General features: G+C 42.8%; 1 protein-coding gene across 1 annotated transcript in view; it reads left to right on the top strand.

The window, feature by feature from the left end:
* The first annotated feature begins 203 nt into the window (after nt 1-203).
* TGFBR2 (transforming growth factor beta receptor 2) overlaps nt 204-27628 on the top strand; it is a 62198-nt gene continuing 34773 nt past the window's right edge. The window contains exons 1-2 of the mRNA XM_068935489.1: nt 204-232; nt 331-597. Of these exons, the coding sequence (XP_068791590.1) occupies nt 504-597 (94 nt within the window). The 5' untranslated portion in view covers nt 204-232; nt 331-503. The remainder of the gene's footprint in view (nt 233-330; nt 598-27628) is intronic.

A 27628-nucleotide genomic window follows, 5' to 3' on the forward strand; every position in this document is an offset into this window, starting at 1 on the left:
CGGGGCCCGGCGGGGCGCGCCGGGGGCGCCGCGCTCCCGCCGGGGGAGGCAGCTCCGGGCGCCCGGCAGCACGTCGGGGCTGGCCCGGCGCGCTCGGGGTGGGAGAGCCAGACCTGCGAGGGGTTGGCCTCTGGCAGATGATTGACACCAAACTGGGTGAGGTTTCATGTTTAAAAAAAAAAGGAAAAAAAAAAAAAGGAAAGAAAGAAAAGGAGCGAGCGCAGAGGAGGGGGTGAGCGTGGAAGGGGGGAGAAGGAACTCCTGTAAGAGTACGAAAGAAAGTCCTGCCCAGCTGTTTGCGAAGTTTAAGATTTCCTGTTTCCCTTGCAGCGCCGAAGTGAAGTTTTTAGTGAGTCACGCGCGGTCCCGAGCAGCAAAAGCAGCGCAGCCCGCGCCGCCGTGCCAGCCCCGCCGGCGGCCTCTCCCGCTGCCCGGGCGCCCGCCGCTCCGCGCCGCTCCGCGCCCCGCCTCGGCCTCGCTCTCTATGCGGCTGCGGCTCGGCGATGCCTGCCGCTCTGCCGAGGAGCCTGCGGCGGCTGCTGCTGCGCGTCTCCGTGTGGCTCCTAATGGGCAGCTCGGTCCCCGCTCTGCTTCGGGGTAAGTGCGCGCCGCTGCCCCGGCCCCCGGTGCAGCCTGCGGAGCGTTTTCACTTGACAGTTGCTCGGCCGCAGGCGGGAGCGGTGGCAAGGGAGGGGGAGGATTTGGTTGCTAAGAAAGTTTTGAAGCTGGTAACAAAACGCGGGGGGGGGCGGGTAGGGAGGACACGCGTGTTTATTTATTGCCCTGCTGGGGAGTTACCGGGGGGAAAAAGGGCTGGGGAACTTGAGTGGGGGGGGGGGGGACTCACAGTAGACAGTGAGGTCCGTCGGCAGAGGGAAGCGAGGGAGAAAAAGAGAGAATTTGGCAGGAAATGCAACAGGGTCTCATGTGGCCGGAGGAGCCGGAGAGGGCAGCCCGGGAGCTGCCTGCTGTGCCGGGCCGGGCCGGGCCGGGCCGGGCCGGGCGGAGAGGTTGCCGGGCCCTGCAGCTGCTGCAGCTTCCGCACCTGGGGGCGGCGGGGGCGGCCGGTCCGCACCTCCCGCCGCCGCGGGGCACGGCTCCGGCGCCGCTGCTGGCGGCCCTGCCCGCCCACACCGGGCAGAGAGCGCCGTGGGTGCTGCGTGGCCCGAGCCTGTGCGTGCCGTCCTTCGGGGCGGTGGGCCCGCGCCCGGCCGCAGAGCTGGCTGCCGAGGCGATCAGCGGTTACTTACCAAAAAGTTATTTGACTCTGTGGGAGTTTCTGCGGCATTGCCTGCAGCAGGATTAAGGCATGGTTTGTGAGCAGTTGCACTGGGAACGGCAGTCATTCTTGTAGCGCTCGATGTCTTAAAGTGCTCATGTTGTTTAATTCACTTTTACTGATGCTTTACGTCCCTTATTCTGGCTGTTTTTATCCAGACATCTGTAGAGAGATGTTTTGAGGCTGTGGCTCGTATTACTCTTCACAGAGTAATTTGGAATGCACGGAGAGGTTGAAGTGCCCCTGTGAAAACAGGGCCCCTACCCTGAGGAGCTTCTGGTCCCAGTCTTACCAGTGCTAACCCACGCGTGTGAACTAACATCTCTATCTGCGAGGTTAGGCCCTAAATCGCGTTGCAGCTCCATTGGCGAAGTTAAAAAGAGAACATCCTATCGCAGCAAAACTGTATCTGAAACAGTTTTGCGGTATTAAGCAGATCTCTGAGGTGCCTTGTTATATTGAATGTCTGGTTTTAGTCTTTAGGTAAGAGGAACAGGCACCTGAGCTTTTCCAAGCTGTGCTTGGTGCTCCAGTTCTCCCCTGTGGTCCATTCAATAACGGTCTCAAAACTGTTGCTGAAAAATAACAACATAAACTGGATAGCTCTCGCATAGCCACTGCAAATAGCTGTGTACATGACTAACTTAATGCTTCGTTAATAACCCAGTCAAAGTCAACAGGCCTTACATACCTGTAAAGTTACTCACGTAAGTTTAAGGCACATGAAAAAACAGTTAAACAGTTTAAGAATAAGGGTCTGTAGTGTCCTAGGGCACAATATCTTATTATTATTTTAAATTTGAGGCATGCAGCTTCTTGTTGATTTTGGTATATATTTATGATTAATATAAACCATACCCAGCTAGTGATGGCTTTTATTTTGATCCTGGCCTAAAAAATATTACTGTAGATTCCTATTACACAAAGCTTTAACGGAATTAAACTGAAAAGCTCCAGTTTTATAAAGCTGCTGTTCTGTTATTATTGCTTATGCTTTTTTGCTCAACCAGTATAGACAGTTTCAAACTACAGATAAACTTTTTAATGGGCCTATCTTAAGAAATTTTTTGATGTCTTCTTTCTTGTCATAGAGCCAGTGAGGAAAAAAATAGAGATTTCCTTCCAGTTCAGCGTATTTCATGCTGATCTTCATCTGCACTCTACAGTAACCAAAATTGGGTTGACCTGTTGTCAGATAATTGATCATATTCAAAATTCCATTTTTGTAATTACTGCAGGACTAAGCGTGTAACGAGGTAGCACTGGTCAGAAAACAACAATTCTGTGGGGGCAGCAAGTGTGAGGTTTGGATGTTGGTTTTTAGTAGTCATCAGAATGAAAACTAGAAACTTTGTTTGGGAAAACCAAACAAAGCCCAAGAAGAGCTACTCTCTTTGGAATAATCAATAGCTCTGCAGTTGGGAGAGGATGAGGCGGGACGGATAACAGCCTCAGGAGAGCTTGCTTCCCAGGTGTGTGTACTGACTACCTGCTGTTGTTGGTGAGGGGGGCTAACAGAACCTCGGCTAAAATTTCATCTTAACATTCTTCCTAGCAAAATACTGGTCAAGAACAGCACGTTTACACAAAAATTCTGGAGAAAGCCAGGAATTCATGAGCGGGTCCAATAGCAAGTATTTCCTTTGAAAAAGATGCTCAAATATCCTGTTCTAGACACAAGTAGTTGAAGTTATTTCCATGGACTAAAGGGACAAGTTGTGTTTTTTGAATGATTGTGACTGCTACACTGATAAATGGCAGTGCAAATTAGCAGTCGCCTGCATAAGAAATGAACGCTGCTTTGTCCAAGTGAAATTGGAATCTGTAGTTTATATTTGGAGTATTAAAAACTTAAATTTGTGCTTTGGAATAATCTGTGTAATGATTCCTCATTTCTGAATATCTGGAACTTAATTTCTTCATTCAGCCAGCCTCTACTTTATCTCCTCTTTTTTTTTTTTTAAATGCCATATTACTGTCAGTTGGTTTTATAGTAACAAAATAAAATTGAATTAAGAGCTTCAGATAGTTGCAAGAAGGAAATACGAGAACAAACATCTTCATAATGTGGTGGAACATATTTGTAACACGCTCGGATCTAAAATGCAGTCCTGCCCCTTGATAAAGCTCTGGCAAATTTCCAGTTATTTCATGACAGAAGAAAGAACGGGACTGAGATATTACTGCATTTTCCTCTGTGTCTGATATATCCTTGAATTCTGAGCATTTTATACCTCATACTTTGAACATCACTTTTATTTAATTGCTATTTTGAGCTCTTTGGTATTAACATGCTTCTGTAATATTCCAGTGTCAATTCTATGTAGGAATGGTTATATTAAAAAATGATGAGCCAAATCTTAAGCTATCACAAATTAATATTAATTTCCATTACCATCAATAGAGTCATATACATTTCCTGAAGCTGTTTACAAAGCAATTTGAAAAAAGGGCAATGGAATAATTCATATTTTTTCATACTCATAATCTTATTTTTCACTTATAAACACTTACATTTAGTCAGACAGTGTCGCTTCAAACTGAAGTACTCCTTTCTGGGATGAGTTGTTATCGCTTCAAAGATGCAGCAGCGTACTATAGCGATGGCTGATAAAAGTCCTCATTGTTACAAGGTTAACGCTGAACTTGGGAGCAAAGATGTTGTCAAACTCTTACCAAGAGCAAAATTCTTCATGGTTTTATTTTTCAAGAGTAGAAAGGAGCTTCTCGTTTGGAGGGGAGAAAAAATGAGTTCAGTGTCATTGTGGTACTAGTTGTTGATGTTTCCCGTGATCATGTTTCCTCTGCAGGATATTTTTAAATTGATATTTTTGCATTCATGGCATAGGGACTTTTTCTCATTGTGCTGTATGTCTGTGCCATATTCTGTTTGCTAGCGTTCATTTTGTATCACTGTCATTCCTCTGACTGCAGAAGATCTGTGCCTCACTTACGGTAGCAAGAATGAGCAAAATCAGTTGATTGGGCCTAATGTGTTAGTCTTAGATCTTATGTAGCCAGGTGCATTTGTGCCAACTAAGTATGAAATGTTACCACTGATGTTATGACAGATTTTGATCCAAAAGTGATCCATACAGTCTCCATACTGGCTGGCATGGCTGCAGTGCAACGTTAGTGGCGCAGGGAAAGCCAAGGCTTTCAGCTGCTTTTGTGACTCCGTGCTCTGGGGCTCAGCAGGAAGAGGGGAGGCTTTCTGGTCCCCGTGGGGTCGCCCACAGCCCCCGGGCCATCCTGGCCTCTGGGGAGCAGAGGAACAAAGGTTGTGCAGAGTCAGGGTGAGAGAACAGCAAGGCAGCATCTCCCTTGCTGGGCGGGAGCTCTCTGTCTCCAGGGGAATTACCAGGTAGCCGGATCCCAGGAACATTAGCTAGTATGTGTTGCCAGACTGTTGCCACCAATTCAGTAAAATGAGCCAGCTCTGTGCACGTGTCAGAGAGTACAAGGGATTTCCAGCACAGAGTAGTGGAGAACCAGCCCCGTTGTGAAAAAGAAATTTGATTGAGTCCCAGTTTAAGAGATTGAGTGCTGGATTTTTGGTTTGCTTAGCAGGACTTTAGCCTTAAATTTAGTTGGGGGGGGGTGTTTGTTTTTTTCCCCCCTACAGCATAATGGGAACGTGTTTTTAAAGTCTTGTAATTGAGGATAAAATAAAAACTGGTGCTAGTATCTTTGGGCCTTTCTAAGAACCTTAGTCCTGGAAGATTAAAATAGTCCAAAATAAATCAGAAGGGGTATGCCTTGTTTTCTGTAGATTAGTCAGAAGTCCTTCTGATGTTTAACATTGCTGTCAGGTAGATGTGGCAAGACTTGTATTAAGAAACAGCAGAGGAACTTTTTACTGCGGGAGATATATTTCTATTGCAGTGAGGAGTGGGCGTACATGCTGGGGCAGAGCACTGTAGCTATGGGAAGTGCCTTTGGACTGTTCCCCGCTGTAAGCAATGGATTGGTACTGAGTATTTGCACGATTGATCTCCCAGTGACATAAACTAAATCTTAAACGTCACAGTATGCCGTTCTGTCTTCATGCCACAATGAAACCAGAACTGACATTGGTCGAGTGCAATCATTTATATCCTCCTGCCTGAAAGAATGCAGATTTAGTTAATGCAGAAATGTTTAGCGTTACCTGTATAGAGAGAACAACCATTTTGAACACCATCCAGTGATGAAGACTCATCCAAATTAGGAGTCAGAACTAACCAATCTCATCGGGACATGCTTAATTTCATTTCTCTTGGTGCCAGCATGTCATCACTCGTTTGTGTCCCATTAAATGCTGCTGAAATCCCTGGAAGTTAAAGTTAAGCATGTTTTAAGTGATATCCCTGCAGTCCAGATGGATTCCTGAGTCAGGGACTAATGTCTTTATTTGCATTGCTAACAAAGTTTAGCAATTGTTTCAAATGTTAAGAAACAATAACATTGTCCAGAGAAATACTACCTGCTCATTTGTCCAAGTCTGTGCATGTTTTTAATATGCCATTTCCTAGCTCTGAATGTTATTATAGTTGTTACAGCTGGATCTACCTGCCCTTTTTTCATACGGGTTTTAAAGCCTTTTTGCCTCTGTGAAGATCATCTAGGGAAGGAGTAGTTTTCCTTTGCTCAAACAACTGATGTTTAACAAGAGCTTCCTGCTGGCAGTCATCCCTGAAGTTAATCTGGTTAGAATTAGAGCTGGTTGAGAATTTTTGACAGTTTTTTCATGGGAAAATGCTGATTTGTCAAAACTAAAACAATTTGTGGAAATGCACCAGTTTCCATTAAACTTTCATCAGGAAACTTTTTTTTTCCTAATCCAGGGTGGAATTTTTAATAAATGAGAGACAGAAAGAGAAATAATCATTAATCAGTAATTAGAATAATCATGCTAGTCAAGCATGGAAGAAAGGCAGGATCAAGTGCCTGGTCTGACTCATAGAGTGCACATTTGAATCTGGAGCTCCCCCTATCCACTACCTCCAGGATACTGGCAGACAGTCTCTTTCTCTTGTTTTGCACGCATGCACAACACCCCCACATCCACCACTTCAGATGATGTTGGTTTCATGCTGGTTGTGAATATGAAAATGTACAAAATGTTACAGTGTTTTGTGGGACGTTTCCCTGCCAGCATTTTTTAGGTTGATTTGTGAGCATGTGTTCATCTTCTTGTTGGGTGGGAATGGCATTGTTCAGAATGAATGGAGTCTTCTAGTCTTTGTTTCGTATCATAATAATAAACAAGCCGTGTTCAGTATCTCGTGCCATGCAAAGGAACCACAATTTTTATTACTAACAGCCTGATAGTCTGATTCCAGGATTGCAGTTCTCCGCTCACCCAGAGTAGTATTTCAGCAGTAATCCCACTGAAATGAATAGACTTCAATAACGGATAGAAAATTCTGCCTCCTCACCCTTAAAGCCTCCTTCAACCTGCAACCTGGCAGACGCATCATTACAATGACACCTAGGGTTAACACTGGGCCTTTGAAATGGTAATCTGAAAACAGAGGTATTAGGAAGCTATCTATTTCCTACATGTGTTCTGTTTGTATGCGAGGACTTTGGCCTAGATCCACAAAAGAACTCAGGTGCCCTTCTCCGTAAGTAGATTTCTTAGTTTTTAAGGAAAGAGAGAGAGGCTTATCAAGCAGCCAAAGCCCTAAGTTCAGCCAATGATTTGAAAGTCACACCATTTTTTTTTTCTGGCTTTTTTTGTAGTCATCGGTAATACAACTTTTGAAAGATAGCTTCTGCCCTCTGTGCATTTGATCAGTTCCTCCAAAGCATTGCGCTGGTATGCCTGTGAGCTTAATCTAATTCAGCTTTTAAACTCTGTCAAAGACCTGGTCTGCACTGAAGCCATTATAAAATACATCCTGTGTTGCCAAAGCTGTGGTGTCTATGTCAGGGCATAGAGACTTCCTTCTAATAGAAAAGCAAGTGAATTTGAACAGAATGTACTCAGAGAGCAGTGGGAAGGTTTCACAGAGTTACACCTCAGAGCAACGTTTTCCAAGTAAAGACACAAGTGTGGTTTCTTACATGCCTGGGGCATTTAATGGGTCTCTTTTAAAAACTAGCATTGTGCAAGTGGAACACATGCAGGATCAGCCTGTCAGCTGGCATAAATCAGCATTACCCTGTTGAAGGCAAGGAACCTGCTCTGATTTATACCAGCTGAGAATCTGGCCATGGAATAAATAATAGGCAACTGTATGTTGCGAGGCTGTAATTCCCTTGAGGGGGCTTTTGTGATATCAGTCTTAGAGGAGCCAGAGTGATCTGGTTCTCTTTCGTGGAGCAGGAGAGTCATTTGGCTGCAGTATTTTGAAGTGCTGAGAACTTTAGGAAGGAGAGATTGCAGATAATCGAAGGAAAGAGGGTGCTTCCAGTCTTGTAGGGTATCATTAAAGATTTTTCCTCAGGTAGAATTATAGGAGGAGAATTTGAGGGGATGGAGATTGATTGACTGGGGCATAGGCAGTTCCAAAAAGGAGAAATGCATACAAAGGATGATTATTTTCATTGAGACCAGGCCTTTTGACTCCAAAGCACTCACGTACATTTCCCAAACTGTATGAAAACTGAGGCTCCCTCGTCACTAACAAGCTGCTAGTGCTGACATAATTAATAAGGAAGTGGAGAGTGGGAAACAAGGACTAAGGGGCAACCTCCTCCTCAGAACAGATGTGTAATTTTTGATTTTTTTAAGGTCTTATCCAAAAGGTCATAAACAAGCTGGTACTCGTTTTATTGACTTTGAAAGAAGGGAGGGTTCAGTTAGTTTTTCCAGGAATTAACCTGTAATTCTTCTGAGTCTAGATATTTTTGACATGAGGTACAGGTGAGCCACCTCCCTCCAATTTTAAACCTGCTGTAGATGCTGCAGCACTGAATGGGATAAACGCGCTGTACCTGTTGGCACAGTTAGGTTGTGCCTGGGGCTTTTGGATAGAAACGCGGTAATTTTGTAGATTTCATCTCACTATTATAAGGGCATTTTTAATGTTGCTGTACAAGAGAGTTAACCTTGAAACAGACCACAGGTGATTACTAATTCATTATAATTTTCAGTCATTTTCAGAGAGGGAAGCAGGAGCAGCTGTCCACGATTGTTGTGCGTCTTGAGCTGCTGATCTGGTCTGATCCTTGAAGTCTAGTTAGTAGCTCAGATGCTATTGGCAACTCACTATATAAAGTATCTCGGTACAGCAGAGGTTTTAATAACATGGATTTATACATAGGCAACGGTTTAAGAAAAATCTTAGGGCTCAGTGAGAGCTGAAATTTCTCACCATTTTGTTTGACTCATCCCCTGTTCTTATGGTTACCTGGCTGCCCTGACCAGCCCTGTGGTCCAGCTCCTTGTTTGGGAGTCTGTGCCTGGAGCAAATCTGAAGTCATAATAACAGGGCTTAACTTATCTTGTGTGCTTTCAGAGTGCTCTAAGAGTGTAGTATGTGTGAATACCTTCTGTCCGTTAAGTGCATGTTTGGGGAAATATGATAGATGTAATTATACTTTTCCCCTTTCCATAATTGCCTTCTCCAATTTGTCTAGTCTCTTAAAATACTCCTTCAGTAGACAGAGTTAGTATCCGCTGTGCGATTTTTAGGCCACTGCTAAAGGGAGGATTGTGGCTACATGTCCATTCATTTCGCCTCAACTCACTGTAAAGCTCCTAATTAGCATGGAGTAGCATTTCTGTTATTCTGAGCAAGACATTACATAATTTTAAGGCTGCTTTTTTCCCCACCTTTTACCCTAGAATAGGCTACATTGTGAAAATATACACAGTTAAGGATATATCTTTTTAATTATATTATCAATAATAACAAGATGGAATGACAGAAGAATCCTATGTGGGAGTTCAGCATCCAGCCAGCACTGAGCTGCTTCTGGATTTCATGTGACTGTTGGTCTCTCCCTGCTCTCAGGATGCTCACCCCTTGGCTCAATAGCTATCTTAAACTCTCCTGAGACATGACTATGTAGTGACTGAAGGGTTTCCCATTCTCCTTGAAGAACTCACAGAAGAGTACAGGAATGAAGAAGTAAATCGGTGTGTGCTTCACTAATGGGAAGAATTTAATGAGGTTTGAACAGCACAGATTTGCAGTCTGTATTCAAGAACCATGACGATTTCAGGAGAAGAGCTGTCATATGCAGGTGATTGCTGATCCTTTATTTCCTCTGGCTGGTTCTGCCTGCAAGCGGGCAGCCATTACCCTGTCTCATTTATCTTCTGCTTACCAGGAGATCTGTGATTTTGCAGTGACTGTGCTGTGGCAGCTGGCCAGCTGCCCCACTGCTTACCTTCTACCTCCCCACAGCTCCCATTACAGATTTCCACTGTTGCATTGCCTCCTTTTCCTCCAGTGGTTAGAGCTGTTGCCCAGAAAGTGGGAGGCTTGTGGGCAAGCCACTCCTCAGCCACAGGGTATCTAAACCCCATCAGTGAGGGGCTTTGATAGGAACGATCCTTGCTGGCTGAGACTAGGCAGGGCTGTAGAGGCAGCACTCTGCAGAGAAGGGGTTGAAGAGTGTGCGGGTGGTCCCTCAGAGCATGTCAGAGGAGAAAAAAGCCTGTTCCCTGATGGATTCATTCATTATTCCAGCCCCTGCAGGGTGACTGATATTCTCTCCAGGGAATTCACAGCACAACAAAGCCAGACTTTACATACAGAATTTCTTTTTCTTAAACTGGGAACAACCATTTCTCATCCTCATGAAAAGATCAGAGAGGACCATGTAATAGTCATGACTTCGTAAGCCACTTTATTGAAGCTTTCACAGAGTAACTAGCTCAGCATTATGTGCTTCTGGGCTATTGAATTTCCCTTCTTTTCCTCAGTCTGCTCTTCCGTTTCCTCACCCAACTTTACCACAAGGGAACGCCTTGAGTCAAAAATCTGGGAAGCTAATCCTTTTATTGCATTTGTAGTATCCTCATCCGGTATGTACAATGCCAGGCCAACAGGCTTGCAAAGCTGAAACAGCCCAAATTTGCATGTAAACACAGCAATACCACATTGTCTGGTCATAACTAAAGCCATATCTGCACTCTGTTTTTCTCTGGACGATAAGAATACGAAGACATCCAGCAGGAACAGATCAGTGAACTATTCTGGAAAAGGAAGCACAACCAAAAGGTGTTTCCTCATCGCTATTTTTCTTCTTCAGCTTTTTTTTTTTTTTCCACGCGCTCCTTTCTTCTCACTTTTGCCTTCAGGTTTCTACCTGGTAGGGTGCTTTGCTGTTTCCACTCTTCCCTGAGGCCACGCTCATACCATGAATCTTAGTGCAGCCAGAAGCAGCCTAGAGCTTTCTGGGTGTATGTGTCCCCTGCCTATCATATGTCTAAAAAATGATATAAATGTGATTCAAATTAAATCAGCAAAATCCAGGAGCAGGAGATCCAGCATGAGGATCCAGGTACATTCCATGTAGGCGTTGCAGCGTTTCAAAACTGGGCACTTGACTGCGAAAGGAAGATTTCAGAGTATCTGTATGAGGCACAAAGGTTTCTTCTGCAGATGGTGGAGGGAGTTAGAGACTCGCTTGATCGTGACTTGTAACTGGAAACAGTTTTTTCATCTTGACCCCTGGTAAAAGCAATTGGCTTAGGAAATTAGAAACCTAGGTTCAGTCTCTCCTTTGCCTTTAGAGACCCAAATCCAGATCTCTAGCTTCCCACGTTTTTGTCCACTGTGTATGTTGCTCTTGATTTTCAGTACACTCGTTTGTATTTGAATTTCCTCGTTACAGCCTTAAAATTGGACTAATACTCCTGCTGAACACATCACAAAATGAGAGCACTGATGTGTTTATTACAGTTTCTGTAGACAGTTACAGAACTTGTGGGTTCAGCTCTAGACTGTTGTGTTTGGGATACTTACAACATTAAGGTTCAAAGAGAGTCATAACCACTGTTATTTCTGAACAGAGTTTCTGGATGATAGCCCTCCAGGCAGCCAGGAATCCTTTTCAGCCTCACCTTATTTTCCCTCTCACGTGCCCTGCCGAGTGAAATGAGATAGAATTAGCGCTTGTTTTTTTCCCCCCATTCCTCTCTGATTAACAGCCTGCGTGCTAGGAGCTGCTAGGTAATGGGGAGGGCACAAGGTAGCTTTGTCTTATTCCATCCGACCTTGTAAGGCCTAACTCTTCCCTCATACAGCTGTCTACATATATATTATCCACGGTACAGCCAACTTTCACTTCCTCTAACTTGGCTTTTTGTTTTGGTGACATGTAGTGTGAATGTCAGATGCATACCTACTGGTAGTGGTTTGAAGTCAGAAATATATTGCTCTTCTGGTTGGTGAAGATGTGGAGTGAATGTTAGAAGCAAACCGCTAATTATTTGTAGTATCTTACACTTCAAAGTTAATGACAAGGCACCTTTACCGCTATCATAACCACACATCTCGTAATAGAAGACACCGACACCTGCCTTTCCAAGCTGTTGCTTTGCATGAGTAGTTACAGTACCAGAACAATCATCACTCTTCCCTTTAAAAGGTGGATTTTGTTTCAAATTTCCATTTTGTGCTTTTGAAATGGAGGCGTAGATAGCTTTGACCAGAGCAGTAATTTGCACCCCGTTGTCCTTAGGCCAGTGGTGGGTTATGAAGGAGCTGGTACTGTTTGTTTAGGGAACCATGTTGCCTTTTTGCATTTTTTCAGCCATACGATTAATATTATGGTAGCCTGGCTTTTGAACATGACAGGCTCTTGGAGTTTGGCCACTTGAAGAACAAAAGAATTAGGAACAGTACATGCAGCTGCTATTTCAGGTCTGGATACAGATTTGTTCAGATATGTGGGTAGTTTGCCATGCCTTAATAAGTTACCACACATCACATAAAGCGCAGTAACTGAGGGCATTTGCCTCAAGGTAATGCAACCTAGCTAAGTCTGCTATGCCAGAACGCTAACTTGTGGGTAGGAAGGAGAGCACGTACGGAAGCTCACCACGGTTAGTTGATAGAGAGTAAGTCGTTAAGCAACGCTAACTTGATTATTTTAGACTGTGCAGCGGGGTAAGATTATGAAATGTGAACAAGCATCCATTCAAACAACTGGGAGCTAAAGGTAGACAAAATCACTCTGGAAACAAGATGTGCATTTTTAACAACTGGGATTATTTAATTATTAGATTGGTGTCAAGGATGTGATGGACTTTCCAGTGTGAATCTCTAAATTGAAACTGGGTTTTGTTTTCTAAAGATGTACGGAGAGAAGTTAGGGCTTGGTACAGAAATTGCTGAGTGGAATGATTTCACTTGCACTGTGCAGAGGGCCAGGCTGGGAATATCATCCAGTTCTCTCTGACAGAGAGTTCCCTAAGCCTACAAATCTGTGAAGGAGCAGGTTACCTCCACCAGACTGGTTTCACTGATGTTCCTCTCAGAATTAGGACTAGCATCTCTAGAAACAACAAACAGTTAACCTACTCGGCTCACTAACACAGTGCAAGGACATTTCAAACATGCACGAGTTATAAAATTTTGCATCCAAGGAATTTAAAAAATGTCTCTGTTCCTATAGAGTACTTTCCTCTGTTATAAACTAAGATATTATTGCATTTGGAAAGCTTAGAATTGTTCTGTTTTGTAAGAGCACTTTTTAAAACATATTTTGTTCCACGTGAATGTAATATTTGTGAATGATGCTTGATGATGAAACTGACAGCTTTAGAGAATGAGCTGCTCATGCCACTGAACCAGAAGCCATAACAAAGTATTCAGCTGGCTCCTAATGTTTGAAGGGATCCTGAGTGGTTCAGCTACTACTACATCCATGTTATGCACAGCTCCCTCAATGACTGTTGTTGAAATAGTATTTTCCTGCCATAATTATTAATGCACTTGGCATTGGATGAAAATGATCGCAGCATTTCAAGGAAGCCTTCAGACATCCTGCAGACTATTACCAATTTCTACGGTTTAGTAAGTGCACTCTACGTGAAAGATGCTTGTGTGCTATGACCAATGTCCAGAAACATCCAGTGACTCTAAAATGCTAAATATCAGCTGTATAATTTGACATAGCAGCACTCAGAAATCTCAGAATAACATCTGCTGAAGATTTTGTCTTATTAAATTTAACTAATATGTGTGACAGTAAACGTCTTGTGTCCTGTGGCAGCAGGATGAAGAATAGTAGGCGGTTGCCAGAAACAGACTGCGCCATTTAGAAGTTTATGAAGTGTCATATTTTGCTCTTTGTAGTTCTCTGTGGTTAGAAGGAATTGTGGAAGTAATTCGATGAAATTATTAGGTACTGGGATGAAAATTAAGAAGCAAGGGAAGGTTTGCATCTGAGCTGCTTCCTAATATGCTTTCTCTTGTTTCTGTCTTATCTCTTCCTAGCTTTCTCCCTGAAACAATTCCTTCAACAGAAGTAATTGTTTTGTTTCGTAGACATTTAAATGGCTGCTTCTTTGCAATGTTTCTTTCAAACAAGCCAGCTTACGAGCATATATGCCTTGGGAATGCTGTGAAGTGGTAGGGGCATCGTTAAGGTATAGTCCGGAGAAGGGCTTAAGCTATGTCATGAAGATCTGAAAATAGTGATTTTATGGAAACAGTGACAATCATAAAAGGCTGCTTTTTATTAAGTGTCAAAAGCAGCTGGGAGGGAAAAACCCTAAAACCCCAGCTCTGTTAGTACATTTCACATTCTGAGTTTATTTACAATTTTATTCTGCCTAAATATGCAGTGTTACTGTTCATCAACAAGCTGGAAGAGTCTGCAGTCTCTCACACATCTTCAGGCAGGTAGACTAAACATTTCAGACTGGCAGGTTCCTTCCCACAAGCTGTCTCTAATGTAAAACTGTCCTCACACTGTAATGCCAACTGTTTTGGTGGAGATAACTGAAGTGCATTGGGCAGTGAGTGAAAATAGCTGCTGCACATAGTGAGAAATGTTGTGTTGCTGTATGTAGTGAGAATTGTTGTATCCATACATGCAGACTCTTTATTGTCCAGTGATACTTTTTTAAATGTGAAGGCTTAGCTGCTGTGAAGGCTCTTCTTACATCCAGAAGAGACCGTACCCTAAAAATACTCCGCTTTGTAGCATAGTGAATGAATTCCTCACATTTGTGGGCTAGAAATAATGGCAGGACCTGTCAGTGTGCTTTCAAGAGATGTATTTACGGGCGAAATACCTATTGACTTCAGAATGGGCAAGCTTCACCCATGATTTTTATTTTGCTTTAAGCCTGGTAAAATCAAAGAGAAAGCATCAAAGAGAAACGAAGGAGCTAACTTGCTCTTTCCCATATTTCAGCAGGATAATATTACAGCTGCTGATTCAGTCTCAAAGGTAACTACAGGGAGTCACTTGCAATTGCATTAAAAGGAACACACAATACCTGGGGGACGTACTAGCAAATTTACCTTTGGCAAATAAAGGAGATGTTGCCACATACTTCTCCACTAAGAAATCTGATCCTCTGTAATGACATGCCATAACAGTAGAATTTCTGAAACAGAAGTCTGCAAAAGAAAATTTTCCTGAGGTTGGATATCATTAAAAGTGTGTGTTTTTATGGCTATGTTCTTTTCTCAGTACTCGTTATATAATTCCCATTAACGGTTGTGGAAGTTAGATGCATCTATCAAGAGAACATATCCCCAGGATATTAAATTCTGTTTTTCTGCTTCTTTGCATGTAACTTGACAGAGACAAATATAACCATCCAAGCTACTGAATTTGAGAAGGATGTGTGTTTTTTTCCCCACATCTATTCAAAGTGATTCTGCTCCCAAGGGATTACATTTGAGTCTAACTTTCCTCTGATTTACTATTTTAGCTGAGCTGATGGATTATGAAGGGGAGTAATTTCTTTCTCATAGCGTTTTCCTGAATCTGTCATTCAAATGTTGCTGTATGGGGACAGAATGCTTCATAAACATTATTTACCTAGGAGAATGGCCCCTTACAGTCAAAAAAGCTTTGAACAGAGCTACCACATAAACACATTCACCCATCGGTGACTGACAGAGAAGTCTGTGTGGGTAAAGGATGTGGACTTGTTAAATGAGACTTCTTATTTGAAAATAGTTTTCAAACAGGCTGAGAAGGATAGGTTATGCTGAGCTCTAAGGAAAGGTATTGCACAGGATTCTGGATTACCAGAATGCAAGGCCAGCACTGTAAACTAGTGCCGTTGTAGGCACATCCTTTGGGCAGGGAATGTGCCTCAGCTTGAACTCCAGATCTTGAAGGTTATTGATTCCTGAAGGTTAGAGATTTTCAAAAAGCTAAAGAAAATGAGGCCTTTTACCCTCTTAACATTACTAATTTGTCATTTTATATTAAGCTTAAACAAAAATCTGAGCCTTAAACTCTGATTACAGATTTTGCACCCTAAACAGATCCTTGTTTTGGGGTTTTTTTCTGTGTTTGTTTATGGCTGGGGAGGGAGGGAGGGAGGGATGGTCACAGGGAATGCACTTAAGAAATCCCACTGATACTCTCCTTTTATCTCGAAAAATGAATGTTTATACACCCCTATGAATAATATGACTGTATAACCATTGCTAGTTTGAAAGTATGGTTGTCTTTTTAATCCATTTAAATGCTCGTTTTTTTTATGGGCAGCTGTGAGTCTTTGTGTGCACACAGCTTCTGCCCATACTTATTGCTGCGTTATAAACTTACATAGAGGTTTTGGTCTGGTCCACTAGCAATATGCATATACCCGTAGAGTTTTCTGTTGTACAGGAGAGAGATCCTCCCCAGGCAGACGACGTCCTTGCTTTACTTGAGCTAAGGGCTGTGGCTGAACACCTTTTGCTCTGTCATTTCCCATCACAGCTGTATGGATTGCTTAGATCATGCTTCAAGAATGAGCAGGTCCTGGTCAGAGGCACAGTGCACCCCCTAAATCATGACTCATAGGTGCTCCAGCAATCAACGCGAAAGGTACGCTTGTGAAGGACCATTCACAGAGGCTCAATATGGACTCACATCTAGAGGATGATCTAGGAATTCTAGTTTGAATTCCTCCACCTCACTAAAAATAAAATGCCAAACAGCAGGACTGTAATTTAGGTACTCTCAACCATGCCATCGTACCCAAAATCTTTTTGTCTTATGCCATTTATGCATCTCATGCTTCATAATTATGAATTATTTCCTATGTGTGAATGTGTACATTTTAAGCAAAACAAAAAAAAAAAAACCAAAAAACAGATGCAGCCCATTCCAATTACAGCATTATATTTTGAGACTGCTTTTGTTTTTTTTTTCTTTTCCTTTTTGAAAGTCTGAAATCCATTATTTAGGGTTGGCTTCATTTAAATAACTTCTTTGTTCCCTGGCCCACAGGGTCGTACTCCCAGTTTACAGCAAAGGAAGTGCAGTCAGGATCAGGCCCTTTGAAATCACAGGACAGGAACTCAAGTTCTGCAAACGTTTCAAAGCAAAAACTGAAACTCGGGCAATATTTTTTGTCTGTGTTTACAGAGAGTTTGCCCAGACTAGTGGTAGCTTCAGGTAAATGTTCATCAGATTTTCCTTTGAAACAAATAATTGGGGTGATTTGGCAGAATTTTATTTTTGTGTTCACGTCACAGATCTGCAGCAAATGCAGAAGTTTCACTTCAGATACTATACTTCACATTGCTGTCCCATTTATATGGCCCTTTCTCTTTGAAAAAGGGTATTTTAAAAACAAGACTGCTCTGACTCCCTCAACATCCTGTGAGGAAGAGGCATCTTTTAGGTCTGTGTACTGCTGAGGAAACTGTCACAGAGAGTACTACTTGTCTTTTCAAATCTCCCCCATAAATTTTGTTAACCAACTTGAGACACAGAAAGTACTTTTTCTGCACTGGCCCCTTCAAGGTCAAAATAACCTACTGTCTACTTTCATAGCCTGCTTGAACAGCTTTGGGGCCTGCTGTTTCTGCAAATACTTTTTAGGAGAAACATCAATCCCTAGAGTACTCCGTGCAGTGCCATAATCCATGTGGATGAGCGCTAGGCATGTCCGATCTGCCTTTGCAGTGGCAATGCCATGCAGAACAAAAATAACTGCAGGAGCTCTTGCGTCCCCTACTAGAAGGCCTGTGACATCTCCTGCCTCAGGGCAGAGGGCACTTGAAGGCAGACTGCGCTAGGGCCGATTTCAGCCTGCCAGTGGCCGATAGCCGGGCCCTTATGCCCAGGTGTGGGGGCAGCCTGACTGCAGAGCAGGGTGCTGCATTCTTGGGTGCAGCCTTGCCATTGGGGCTGTGTGCTCTGAAGCCATCACATTTCCACCAGCCTGCAGGGATCAGCCAGCTTGGAAGTTCGAGCCCTTGTGGCCTCAAGACAGCCATTCAGAACTTGAGACGCCCACAAACTAAGTCTTTTAAAATGCCTACAGGGGCTTGCCTAGACCTAGAGTAGAAGTTGAGATTACCTCTTCTGTAGCTTTTCCCACTACAAGACAGTCTGCCTGCCTTTTCTCTCCAGTGCGCTTGGCCCAGAAGTAACTGCAGCCATGGGTCCACGAGGGCTTTTTTTGGCCATAAGCAGTGCTGCTGCTGTTGAAATATGTAGTCCTGCTTTACCCTAGCTGTGGCTTCCCACTCTTCACACCACTTTTTTTTTTTTTTTTTTTGAAAGTGTTTAGTCTAGACTGGAGAGCTATTCTGGTTTCAAATTGGCCTTTGGAGGGGGAGGGAGCTTTGGTCAGATGAATATTAATGCAAATCAGACCCCCAGTCTAACCCACAAAAGCCTGTACCCTGCGAGGGAGGAAGAAAGTGCAATGAGGACTGGGAGCAAACAACCGGAGGGGGCTGGGCAAGGGACAGGACTGCTTCTGTGTGCTGACTGATGCTGTTTGTGCAGATGCTTTCAGTATGGGCTCACTACAGAGAAAGGGAAAAGGGCTGATCTCTCGTGTTCACGATGCTTAAGAAACAAATTAGTCATTTTTTCTTAAGACGGTCAGAAGATTTCTCTGGGAGCAAAATAATTGTTCTCAAAATGTGCACCTCCTTGCATCAAAAAGGCATGACACTAAGAGTAAGATGTCAGAAATGGTCTGCAAGTGTGCAGGAGGCTTTGCAATGAGATCCCCAAAGGAGTGCTCTGCTGAGGAAAGCTGTGCTGGGCGGGAGCCCTTTGAAAGAGCACTGTGCCCGCAGAAAACTGGTTGAAAGCGTGGCTCAAACTGCAGCCACTGTGCTTCGTACCATTCAAAATACATGATAGGTGGGGGAGATGGGTATGGCCTTATGCCTTCCAAAAGCGATCCAGGAGGCGTGTCAATAATTTTGAGGGGATATTACTAAAAACAAATAAAATGAAGAAAAAAGACATGAAATGGCAATGGTAACAGTGGTACTTTATCTGATTCACAAAGCAGCCTAGCTGTATCAAGGGGAACCTGGGGGAGTCAGTCTTAGCTTTGAATTTCCTGTCTTGCGTGATTTGTCACAGTCTTAATGTTTGTGCTTCATTCTCTCTGCTTTAAAAAAACAAACAAAAATCTCCCCCCAAACTAACTCGTTTCATGACCTTTCCTGGAGGCTCTTCTCAGAGACCAGGGAGGGTTTGCGAGTGCCTGCCAGTCTCTTGAGTGAGCAGTGTCTGGTAGTCTGTATTAACCCCTCTTCAGATACAGCAGCTGCTTTTGAAAATTATTATTTACTCAGTTTCTTCTGCATGTAAGTCGTCTTAGTCTGCTCTTTCGAATACACGCGAGTCCACTGGGCATACGTTTAGCAAGAGCTAGAGCTGCAGTTTCAGGAGGCCCTTTAGGAAAGAGCTGGCTTTTTGCTATCTGAGTTGCTGCATGCTGCCAGCATAGAGGTCAGTGTTTAAATCATTCCCATTTTGCACTGGAGGAGACAATTTTCTGCTGTTTGTCTAACCTTGCTTAGACCTACCTGTAGAGAATGCTGCAGACAGTCCAGTAACATTATATAAGCTCTTTCTACGTTCAGAATTCAGACATCTTGTAGTTGATTTTAAAGCGGTTCACTTAAACCGCAGCAACTTTGTGTGTGATACTTCTCAGTCCTGACACTGTTTGTACTCGTTACAAAAATAACCTAAACTGAGCTAAGGGAGGTTTAAACTGATGCAAAGGTCCACACACAAAGCTGTAACACCTCTGCCCTTTAATTAAATCAGTTAAACTGGTGTGTGGTGAGGAGGCCAGGCCAGCGCTTAGTTACCGAAAGCAATTCGGACAGTTAAGCATGACAAGGCCAGATGCTAAATATGATTAAAGTTCTGCAGGAGTGTCGCTTCTGGGTGTTTGGCTGTACAAGCATGTTGCTATTTTTGATTACCGTGCGGCTTTGATTCTGCATTGTTCTGTGGGAGCCGAGGGCAGGGCTCCATCTGCGCCGCGCGCCACGTGGCTGCTCGCTCTGGTGTCGCAGTGGCAAACGGGTGAGACAGCGCCCTTTGTAGGTACCTGAGGAGTAGGAGCAGCGCCCGTATGCAGCTGGCAGTTACAGGTACCGCGACTGCGATTCCCCATGAGGGGGAAGGAGGGGTTTGGCAGTACTCAATAGCAGGAAGGTCATAACTCTCTTGAAGTTGGCCTCTTAGCCCCTACAGTAGATGCTAGTATGTTCTGCTACCCAAAATTTTGGCAGAGGATGTAGCTGCTTGCCCTGTGTTGTAGTTTTCAGAACTTCTCTGCCTTCCTCCCGCATACAGTCTGTTCAGTAAAGATACTCCTAAAAATAAGGCAAGGGAGATTTATTTGTCTTCATTTTAAGCAGGTATCACAAGTCAGATGCTTAGTACTGCTGATAATGAAGCGATGCCTTTTGTAAGCAGTGCTGATATATTAGGAATGTGGTGGTTTTTTCATGATCTCATGGAGTTTTCAGTCTGTATGTGGTGCTGAGTGCATTCAGTAGCCTTACAGATAAATTGCAGAGCCAGAATACGTCCCCGTAGACTACTGCATGGCTAATGGAGATCGCTTGGCTGTAACGTTGTTGCAGGAAGCCCGGGAAAGTACTGTTTCACCTGTACTTGGTGAACCCCTGAATTTCGCTATTGGAAATTGGAAGTTTAATACATAGGCCTTTGAAAATAGGGTTGAATGACTGTCTTTAATGTGAATATTCCTCATCCCTCTTGTAGTGGCAAGAGAAAGGGAAGAAATACCAATTAAGGTTTTGGGGAGAAAATGTGCCTCTTTCAAGACACATGATTCACCTTTCCCAAAGCCATTGTGAGAAATGAAAAGCCCTGTTATGTTTTAAACTAGATTGGTGGTGTTGTGACTGTTGAGGGGGCAGGAATGGAGAGATGCATGTTTTTGTAAGCAAGCTTTCTTAAATAGCTGAAGAGAGAGGAAGGATAGATTCAGAAACTCCATTCAACCTAGTCAGAAGATTCACTAGCGTGTTTTTATTCCAGTGAGAATCGGTAGCTGAGAGTGGAGGCACCTTTGTGTTTTTCTGAGTCAAAAGTGCTCTTACTTGTGTATATTTTAAATGTTGCTTTTGCTCTGTCACAGAAACTCTCCTATCATGAAAAATCTTTGCTTCTTTCTCAATCATAGAAAGGAGTGTTTACTACTTGAATGACTGCTGTCTCTTTTCAGAGTGTCTAAGTTGAAAAAATAACATTTGTACAAATCTGAAGTGTATATACTCTTCCAGCTCTGTTTCAAGTGAAGTAATGGCAGCTTTCACTGTGCAGGCAAGAATACAAAAGGAGGTGAAGTTGCAGGATATGCCTTTTCAATGGACAGGTCAGAATTAGTTGTGCAAATGTCAGTCCCAAACAATGAATCGTGCTTATTCCAACAAAGCAGGAAACCCTTTTTTTCTAATCTTGTGGATCAGCTGAGCTTTGCTGTACTGGATATTCACTGTGCATCTGAAGTCACAGAAGGAGTTAACCACCAAAGACAGCTTCCAGTAAATTCCAAACTTAATGCGTTATGCAGAAAAAGTTAGATCCTGTAGTTGCAGTTGAATAAATTGATCTTCATGTTATGTCACATACGGTTCTTCAGCACTGTGTGCTGTTTACCGGCTGTGTTAGGGAGGCTGCAGGTTAAAGTCAGGAGAAGATGAAAAGTCCCTTTGAGTGCCCTATGGGAAGCCATCATTTAGATTTTTTTTCAGCCTTTTTGCCTGGGTACAGTATTCTTTTGTTCCCCTTCCATGGACTGCCATGGAGTGCTAAACAGTGGCCAGAAAAGAGAGCACTAAGTTAAAAATCTGCAGATAAAAATCTATGTCATTATTTGAAGCATCGCAATAATATTATTTTTATTCATTGTTTTCAAAATGTGTTCACATTTCATTTTAAGTGCTGGGCTTGATTCTCCTCTCAATGTCAGTCAGGAGTAATTTCACTGAAGACAGCTAGCTCAGTTTGAAGATATGTTTGAGGCAACTGCCATGCCCCAGTACCATGCTCCGTAAGAGTGAGAAGAACCAAGCCCGTGATTAAAATTGCCAATGTTAGCTCAATTTGGAAGTAGTGGATAAAAATAGTGTTATTTTAATGCTTTAAACAGAGGAATGAGTTTTGTCTTCGAGAGTGCCAACTTAGTATTCTGTTCCCTCCCTTATTTTCTCTAGCTCTTTCCCTCCCCCTCACTCCTGTCAGATTGGATTCTGTCTCTGTGTCAGTGCCTGCAGCAATCCCTCAAGCAAAGTTTTGCCAGTTCCACATGCTGTTAAAAGCCAGACACTTCCACTGCAGAGATGAGTTAAATGAAGTTTTCTAAGTCCTGCCCCTTTTCCTTTTGTCTCTGCACAAGCATTCCCCCGCTCCATGCCTGCCTACAGGTTGGCAGTAGTGGTTTCCTACATTTCAGTGTGATCCATCCAATGGCCTTTGAATGCTTTCCCCTTGAGAACCAGTTCAGCTTTGGCTTTCCTTCAGTAAGCTGGGGTCACCAAACTACTTCTGGCTAGATCCAGCTTGCTGGAACGGTTCATCTAGTCTGCTGTCTTCTTTCCTGGTAGTCTTCTCAGTCGTGGCTGAAGAGCAGGCCTTAGTCCACGTAAATAGTTTTGAAGACCTGTAGGCCCCACCTGACCGTTCTTTCCTCCCACGTCATAGGGGCTTCTCTGTAATAGAAGGATCACAGGACCCTGAACTGTTCATATGTGTCTTGTTGTATTGTTGCCATCTGATAGGTGTGACCAACGCTTTTCTCATGTGACAGGCAAGGCCAGTTACATAATAGGGAGGAGCTGTGGCATGCATCTTTTCCAAGTACTTTGTGAAAAGGAAGTTACTTTGTTCTTTATTCTTTGCAGAGCCTCAATTAAGTTGATGAGACAGGAAAGCAACACAATGATCCCAACCACTTTGCAAACAAAAAGTGCAATCACTACATAGGCAGCTGTTATGCTAGGCCGGAAGGCTGAAGATCAAAAGGAAACCCAAGAGGTCAAAAACCTTCCAAGGGAAAGAAGGAAGTTGCTAGGGGCTGACCAGGGTGTTGTCAGTGATTCGTGACTCTGTATGATACAGGTTGAGGCAGAGAGAGTCAGCAAAAGAATCTCTAAGACTGTAGTTTTCTGCTGCAGAGAAAGCTAAATATCTGGTGAGCTAAACATTAATGTCACCTGTTTTCCTGTGATGTATTTTAGTTGTACATAAATGATTGCTCATATTTGGCTTTAAGAGACTTGCCTCAGTACTCTGATAATCATTGCTATTAATCTTAAAGGAAATGCTTGTGAAAGTCCTTTCCTCATGTTGGTTCTATTGGGATAAACTGTAGTTGAGATGCAGGACTGCAGCCCAAAGCATGGTCCAAGACAGCATGAACTATATGAGTCTATCCCAAGCATTAAGCAATGGCTGCTGATAGTGTGCTTGATATTAAGAAGGTTCGATAATGAAGGTGGCCTCATAAAAACCGAGAAGCTTCATGGATCTCCTTCCTCTGGTTGCTGTGTCACTTAACATGATCCTCTGCACTAGGTAGTAACTACTTTCTCAAAAACATTGCGATAGAAAGGGCCAAAGGACGCATTAAAGGATGACTGAAGCCTTATGTCCGTTTGAGCTCTCTGGTGCGTTCTGCCTGGCACACCTTTCTCCCATTGCCGTCCGCTGTCAATAGGTGTGAAATGTCTGTATAGCAGACTTTAATCCAAGGCTAGATGACACAAGATGTCAAATAGTCTGTCCCCAGTCATACTGAGAGCTTAAACAAAAGTTTAAAGCACGGTGAGCTCTCTCTGCTGTCCAGTTCATCATTTTGGCCTTGATCCTTTTCCTGATAAAGCCAGTGGAAGATATCCAGGTAAGTCTTACAATGCTAGATCGTTACACCCTTTGTGACTCTCTAGCTGCAATACAATGCAACCTTGTGGATCAGAGCAATGGTTTGTTGTCCTGAATATATGAGTATCTACACACCAATTTTCCAAGTCATAAACATAGAGGAAGAACATTCTGTTCAAAGAGTGCTACTTTTATCATGAGGCCTGATGGTTTTCTTCTCTTTTCAATACAATATTAGAAATATTTTCACAAAAGAGAGTTCATCGGCTTTTGCCTATTCCTCCTGGATTTTGCTACATTCTTTTTATGACATAATAAATTGCAAACCAGTGAATTGTGGTGTCACACACCCATGGCACTCACAAAGGCAGGGAGACCTTTTACCCAGACCTACAGCTAGGAATATCAGAAAGAACAAAACATTTATGCTAAAATAATTATAATTTATCCATCAGTTTTCCTATACATTTTACATCCCAATTGGCAATTCCAGGCATCTGCTGAAAGAACTATCTTGTTAAAGCTTGTGTCAAAAGTGACACCTCCACAGCAATTACTGAGAGAGTGCTAAATGGGAAAAAGTCTAAACTGGTTTCCAAGAGATAGTAGTATAGATGTAACAATTTGTGTATGAGATTATGTGTACTTTGCATAAGTAGAAGTTCCTTTTTTAGTTTAACTTTAATTTTTTAATTAAAAATATTTTTAGTTTTCATCTTTTAATTTTTTTTTATTTAATAATTATCGCTCAATAACATAGCTTTCATTGGAGTCTCACTTGACGAGATTCTGATGTCAAACATGGGTATAAAGGGCTGATTAGACATCCTAGAGTATCCCACCTCACCTTCATCGGACTGTCACATGGGAGCAGATCCCCTGTGGGCCTGACAGCCTGTGAGGATGTTTCAGATGCGCTATGTCCAAAATAGCACTAGGTGCCTACAATTAGACAGCTGAGTTGTTCTGTCTCTTACAGTAACACTCCGTTTCGACTCATGATGGCGTTAAACTCAGAACTGTGAGCTGTAAATGAAAACTTGAAAATATTGTTTTGTAGGGTTACCCTGATGATGTTGCCATAGGAGTTACCAGATGACCTTCAGTGTTGCCAGCTTCTGTGATTTTATCATGAGCTGTATGAGCACTGACGTTTTTCTTGAAGATCAAGCCCCTAGATTCCTGTGTGGTTTTTTTTTAAAAAATATTTTTCATCTTTGCAGGTTAGACAATAAGTTTCCAACCTTCTTGCTTGTGGCCAAAGCTTCAAAACATGACTCAAATGCACTCTAACTGTCCAGACAGCAGTGGCAAATACAGGAGAACCCCAGCAGTTGTTTTTATATTATTATTCTTTTTTATTATTTCTGTGATCTCTCTGTCTAGTCTTGTCATTTTGTGATTTTTGAATCCTTCAGGTTGATTATAGTGCTGTCTTTTCTTCCTTGTATTATTGCACAGAACACAATGAGTGCAATTAATAATCATCAGGATCTTTCCTGGTCTTAAACACAGAGCTGAGATCACTCCTTTTCCTTGCACCCCCTCCCTCCTGCAGTTGAATCATCAATACTTGGAAGGCGTTTCTGGAAGGCAAAGAATGTTGCTTTTGCATCAGACCCTTTCTTTGTTCCTATGATGCTGGTAGTGACCCTATCAGTATAGGCTAAGTTCTGCAGAGGCTATAGATTAGGTACTGAGCTGAGATGCACAATAGAAAAAATGTTGTGTGTAATACTGTTCCTGGCAAAGCCTAATGTGTCTGTATTGGGGGAGAAGGTAATACAGCTTGGACTTTCTTCAGAGCTGCTGCTGTGCAATTCAGCCACTGAGACATGGCATCATGGAGCTGTGCTCTTTGGAAGAACAAAGACAATCTCAAGCTCCTTTGTGCCTTTCTGATAAAGGGATCCTCCTTGCAGATTTGCATGATATAGTCGAGTGGAGTCTTAAATTCAAGCCTCCCTCATCAACTGGAATTATTTTATAGCAGCTGAGTAACTTGAGTTCTCCTCCAAATATGTCCCTCAGCCAGTCTTTTTGAAGGTAAGGGGTCTGTCTGCTCAGCAGTGCTATTTTGCATGTATACATCTGGCAGTGGCACTGGATGAAAGAAGAGAAATGCAGTAATTGTATTTTACAAGACAGGAGTGAGAGAGATTGGTCAATGTTTCTGAAATCCATCCTAAGACATAATCAAGTTTTTCAGTGTAGATATTCCAAAAAAAGACAACGTATTGGTTTTGGCTTTATTTAAATGTTGTTGGCCTTTGAGAGTCCTATAATGATACTAAACAAATATAAGCAATGTAAACTATAGCCTGAGGTCTCACTGAAAGTTACACGTTTACAAACAACAGACACAAAACAAACAACTTCAAGACAGTCAATAGGCTTTGGATGAGGCATACTGTTTATAGGGTTTTGAGAAGTCCTAACTAAGAGGTGACTCGTGGAGTAAAAGTGTTGTCCCACAAGCCTGACTCCACCAGAACCCAAGGAGTTGATATTTCCTACGTGGCTGCTCTGGTGTCTCTTCCGTAACGTCAAACCAGGTGTTGGCTTGCACGTTTCACGCATCTTAACCAGGGTGACTGATCTATGTTGAACTGATTGGATGAAAGTTTCATAGCTAGGAAACCACTGTTTTTGATTTGGAGCCCAATTCATGGACAAAGAAGCAAGGAAAGCTAAAATTAGGCTTCCTGTACATGTCAAAATAAGAGAACAAACATTAGAGAGTAGATGACAAAACTCACATTTCAGGAAACAAACACACACATTTTGGAATGACTTCCTACAGGTATGCAAATCTGGATTTTCTCAGTTGATTTTCCCATTACCTGCACAGCCTTGTTTATGCAGATTGAAAGATAGCTTTTGTCCGAAGTGTTTAAGTGACTTTGGTCGTCTGAATAAGAGAAAGCCTTGAAAAGTTGGTTGGTGTGGCTAGGCAACAAAGTAGTCAAGTAGTTTTAGAGATGGGCATTCAAGTAAATACCAAAAGAGGAGCAGTCTTGCTGTTCCTGGACCACTCATTGCTTGTGGGCCTGGCAGTGGATGAGTGAATATATTTCCTTACAGAAGAGCCCTACCAACTTGTCATTTTCCAAGCAGAGTTTCAGTTGATTAGAGACAGGTTTGAGTTCATGTGACTTGGAAGCAGACTTGTCTTTCCTAGATTTCTAAGTACTCAGATTCTGGTAGCAGGCTGCAAGCAGAGGAGAGTGGTGATGAGATTCACATCTGGTTCTGGATTTCATCTCAGGCCCTTTCCTGAGGGTGACAAGTCCCATTTCAGTATCAACCTCACAGGAGAAAGTGAAACCTGGCTTTAACCCACTTAGTTAGGAACTAACTGCTGGATGCCTGAGTTGTCAGAGTGGGTAACGCAGAGCTGAAGTAACAAACAACACATCAATGCCTGCTGGAGCAATAGGACAGTATCCAGGAAAGTAAACTGCAGTTTCGATTTAAAATGGATGCCGAAGTGTGGAAAAAAATTTGTACACCTGGACAGTTCATCCATGTACATTGAACTGCCAGAGAAATGAAAAAAGAGGCACTGCCTTGTCAGCCTTTATTATGAGAATTTTTGGGAGAAAATTAAAATGTAGTCAGTTCTGGACATCTTAAACTCCATTAGCTTTTGCCCTTCGTTTAACCTGTTTAGAAATTAACTGGCCCTAACTAACCAGCGTTTTGCTGAGTACCGCTGATTGAATTAAAGGCTACCATTCTTGACTTAGAAACTTAAGGTTTGTGACCTTGCAGCAGATTATTGCTTCCCAGCTAGCAGTTGTTTTTCTTTAATCAAGTTGCTTGGTTTGGAGATCCCTTCCTTGGAAGAGGCCCAAACATATTTTCATTTGTTTGTTCCAGTGGGTGAGTCTTGGCAGAATCTGGCGTAGCTGAAAACAACACAGAAATGAGCCCTGCCTATCAACAAACATAATGTGCTCAAACCAGTCACCTAAGGACCTGCCGCCTTGTGGCTTTTGGCTCAAGTTGTCTACATTTGGTTAGCCCTTCCCAAGTTAACCTTGCTCAAGTCAAAACTAATCACATAACAGGACAATACTTAAGCTGTGCAGA

This window comes from Struthio camelus, chromosome 2, assembly GCF_040807025.1.
Source record: "Struthio camelus isolate bStrCam1 chromosome 2, bStrCam1.hap1, whole genome shotgun sequence".
Lineage (NCBI taxonomy): Eukaryota > Metazoa > Chordata > Aves > Struthioniformes > Struthionidae > Struthio > Struthio camelus.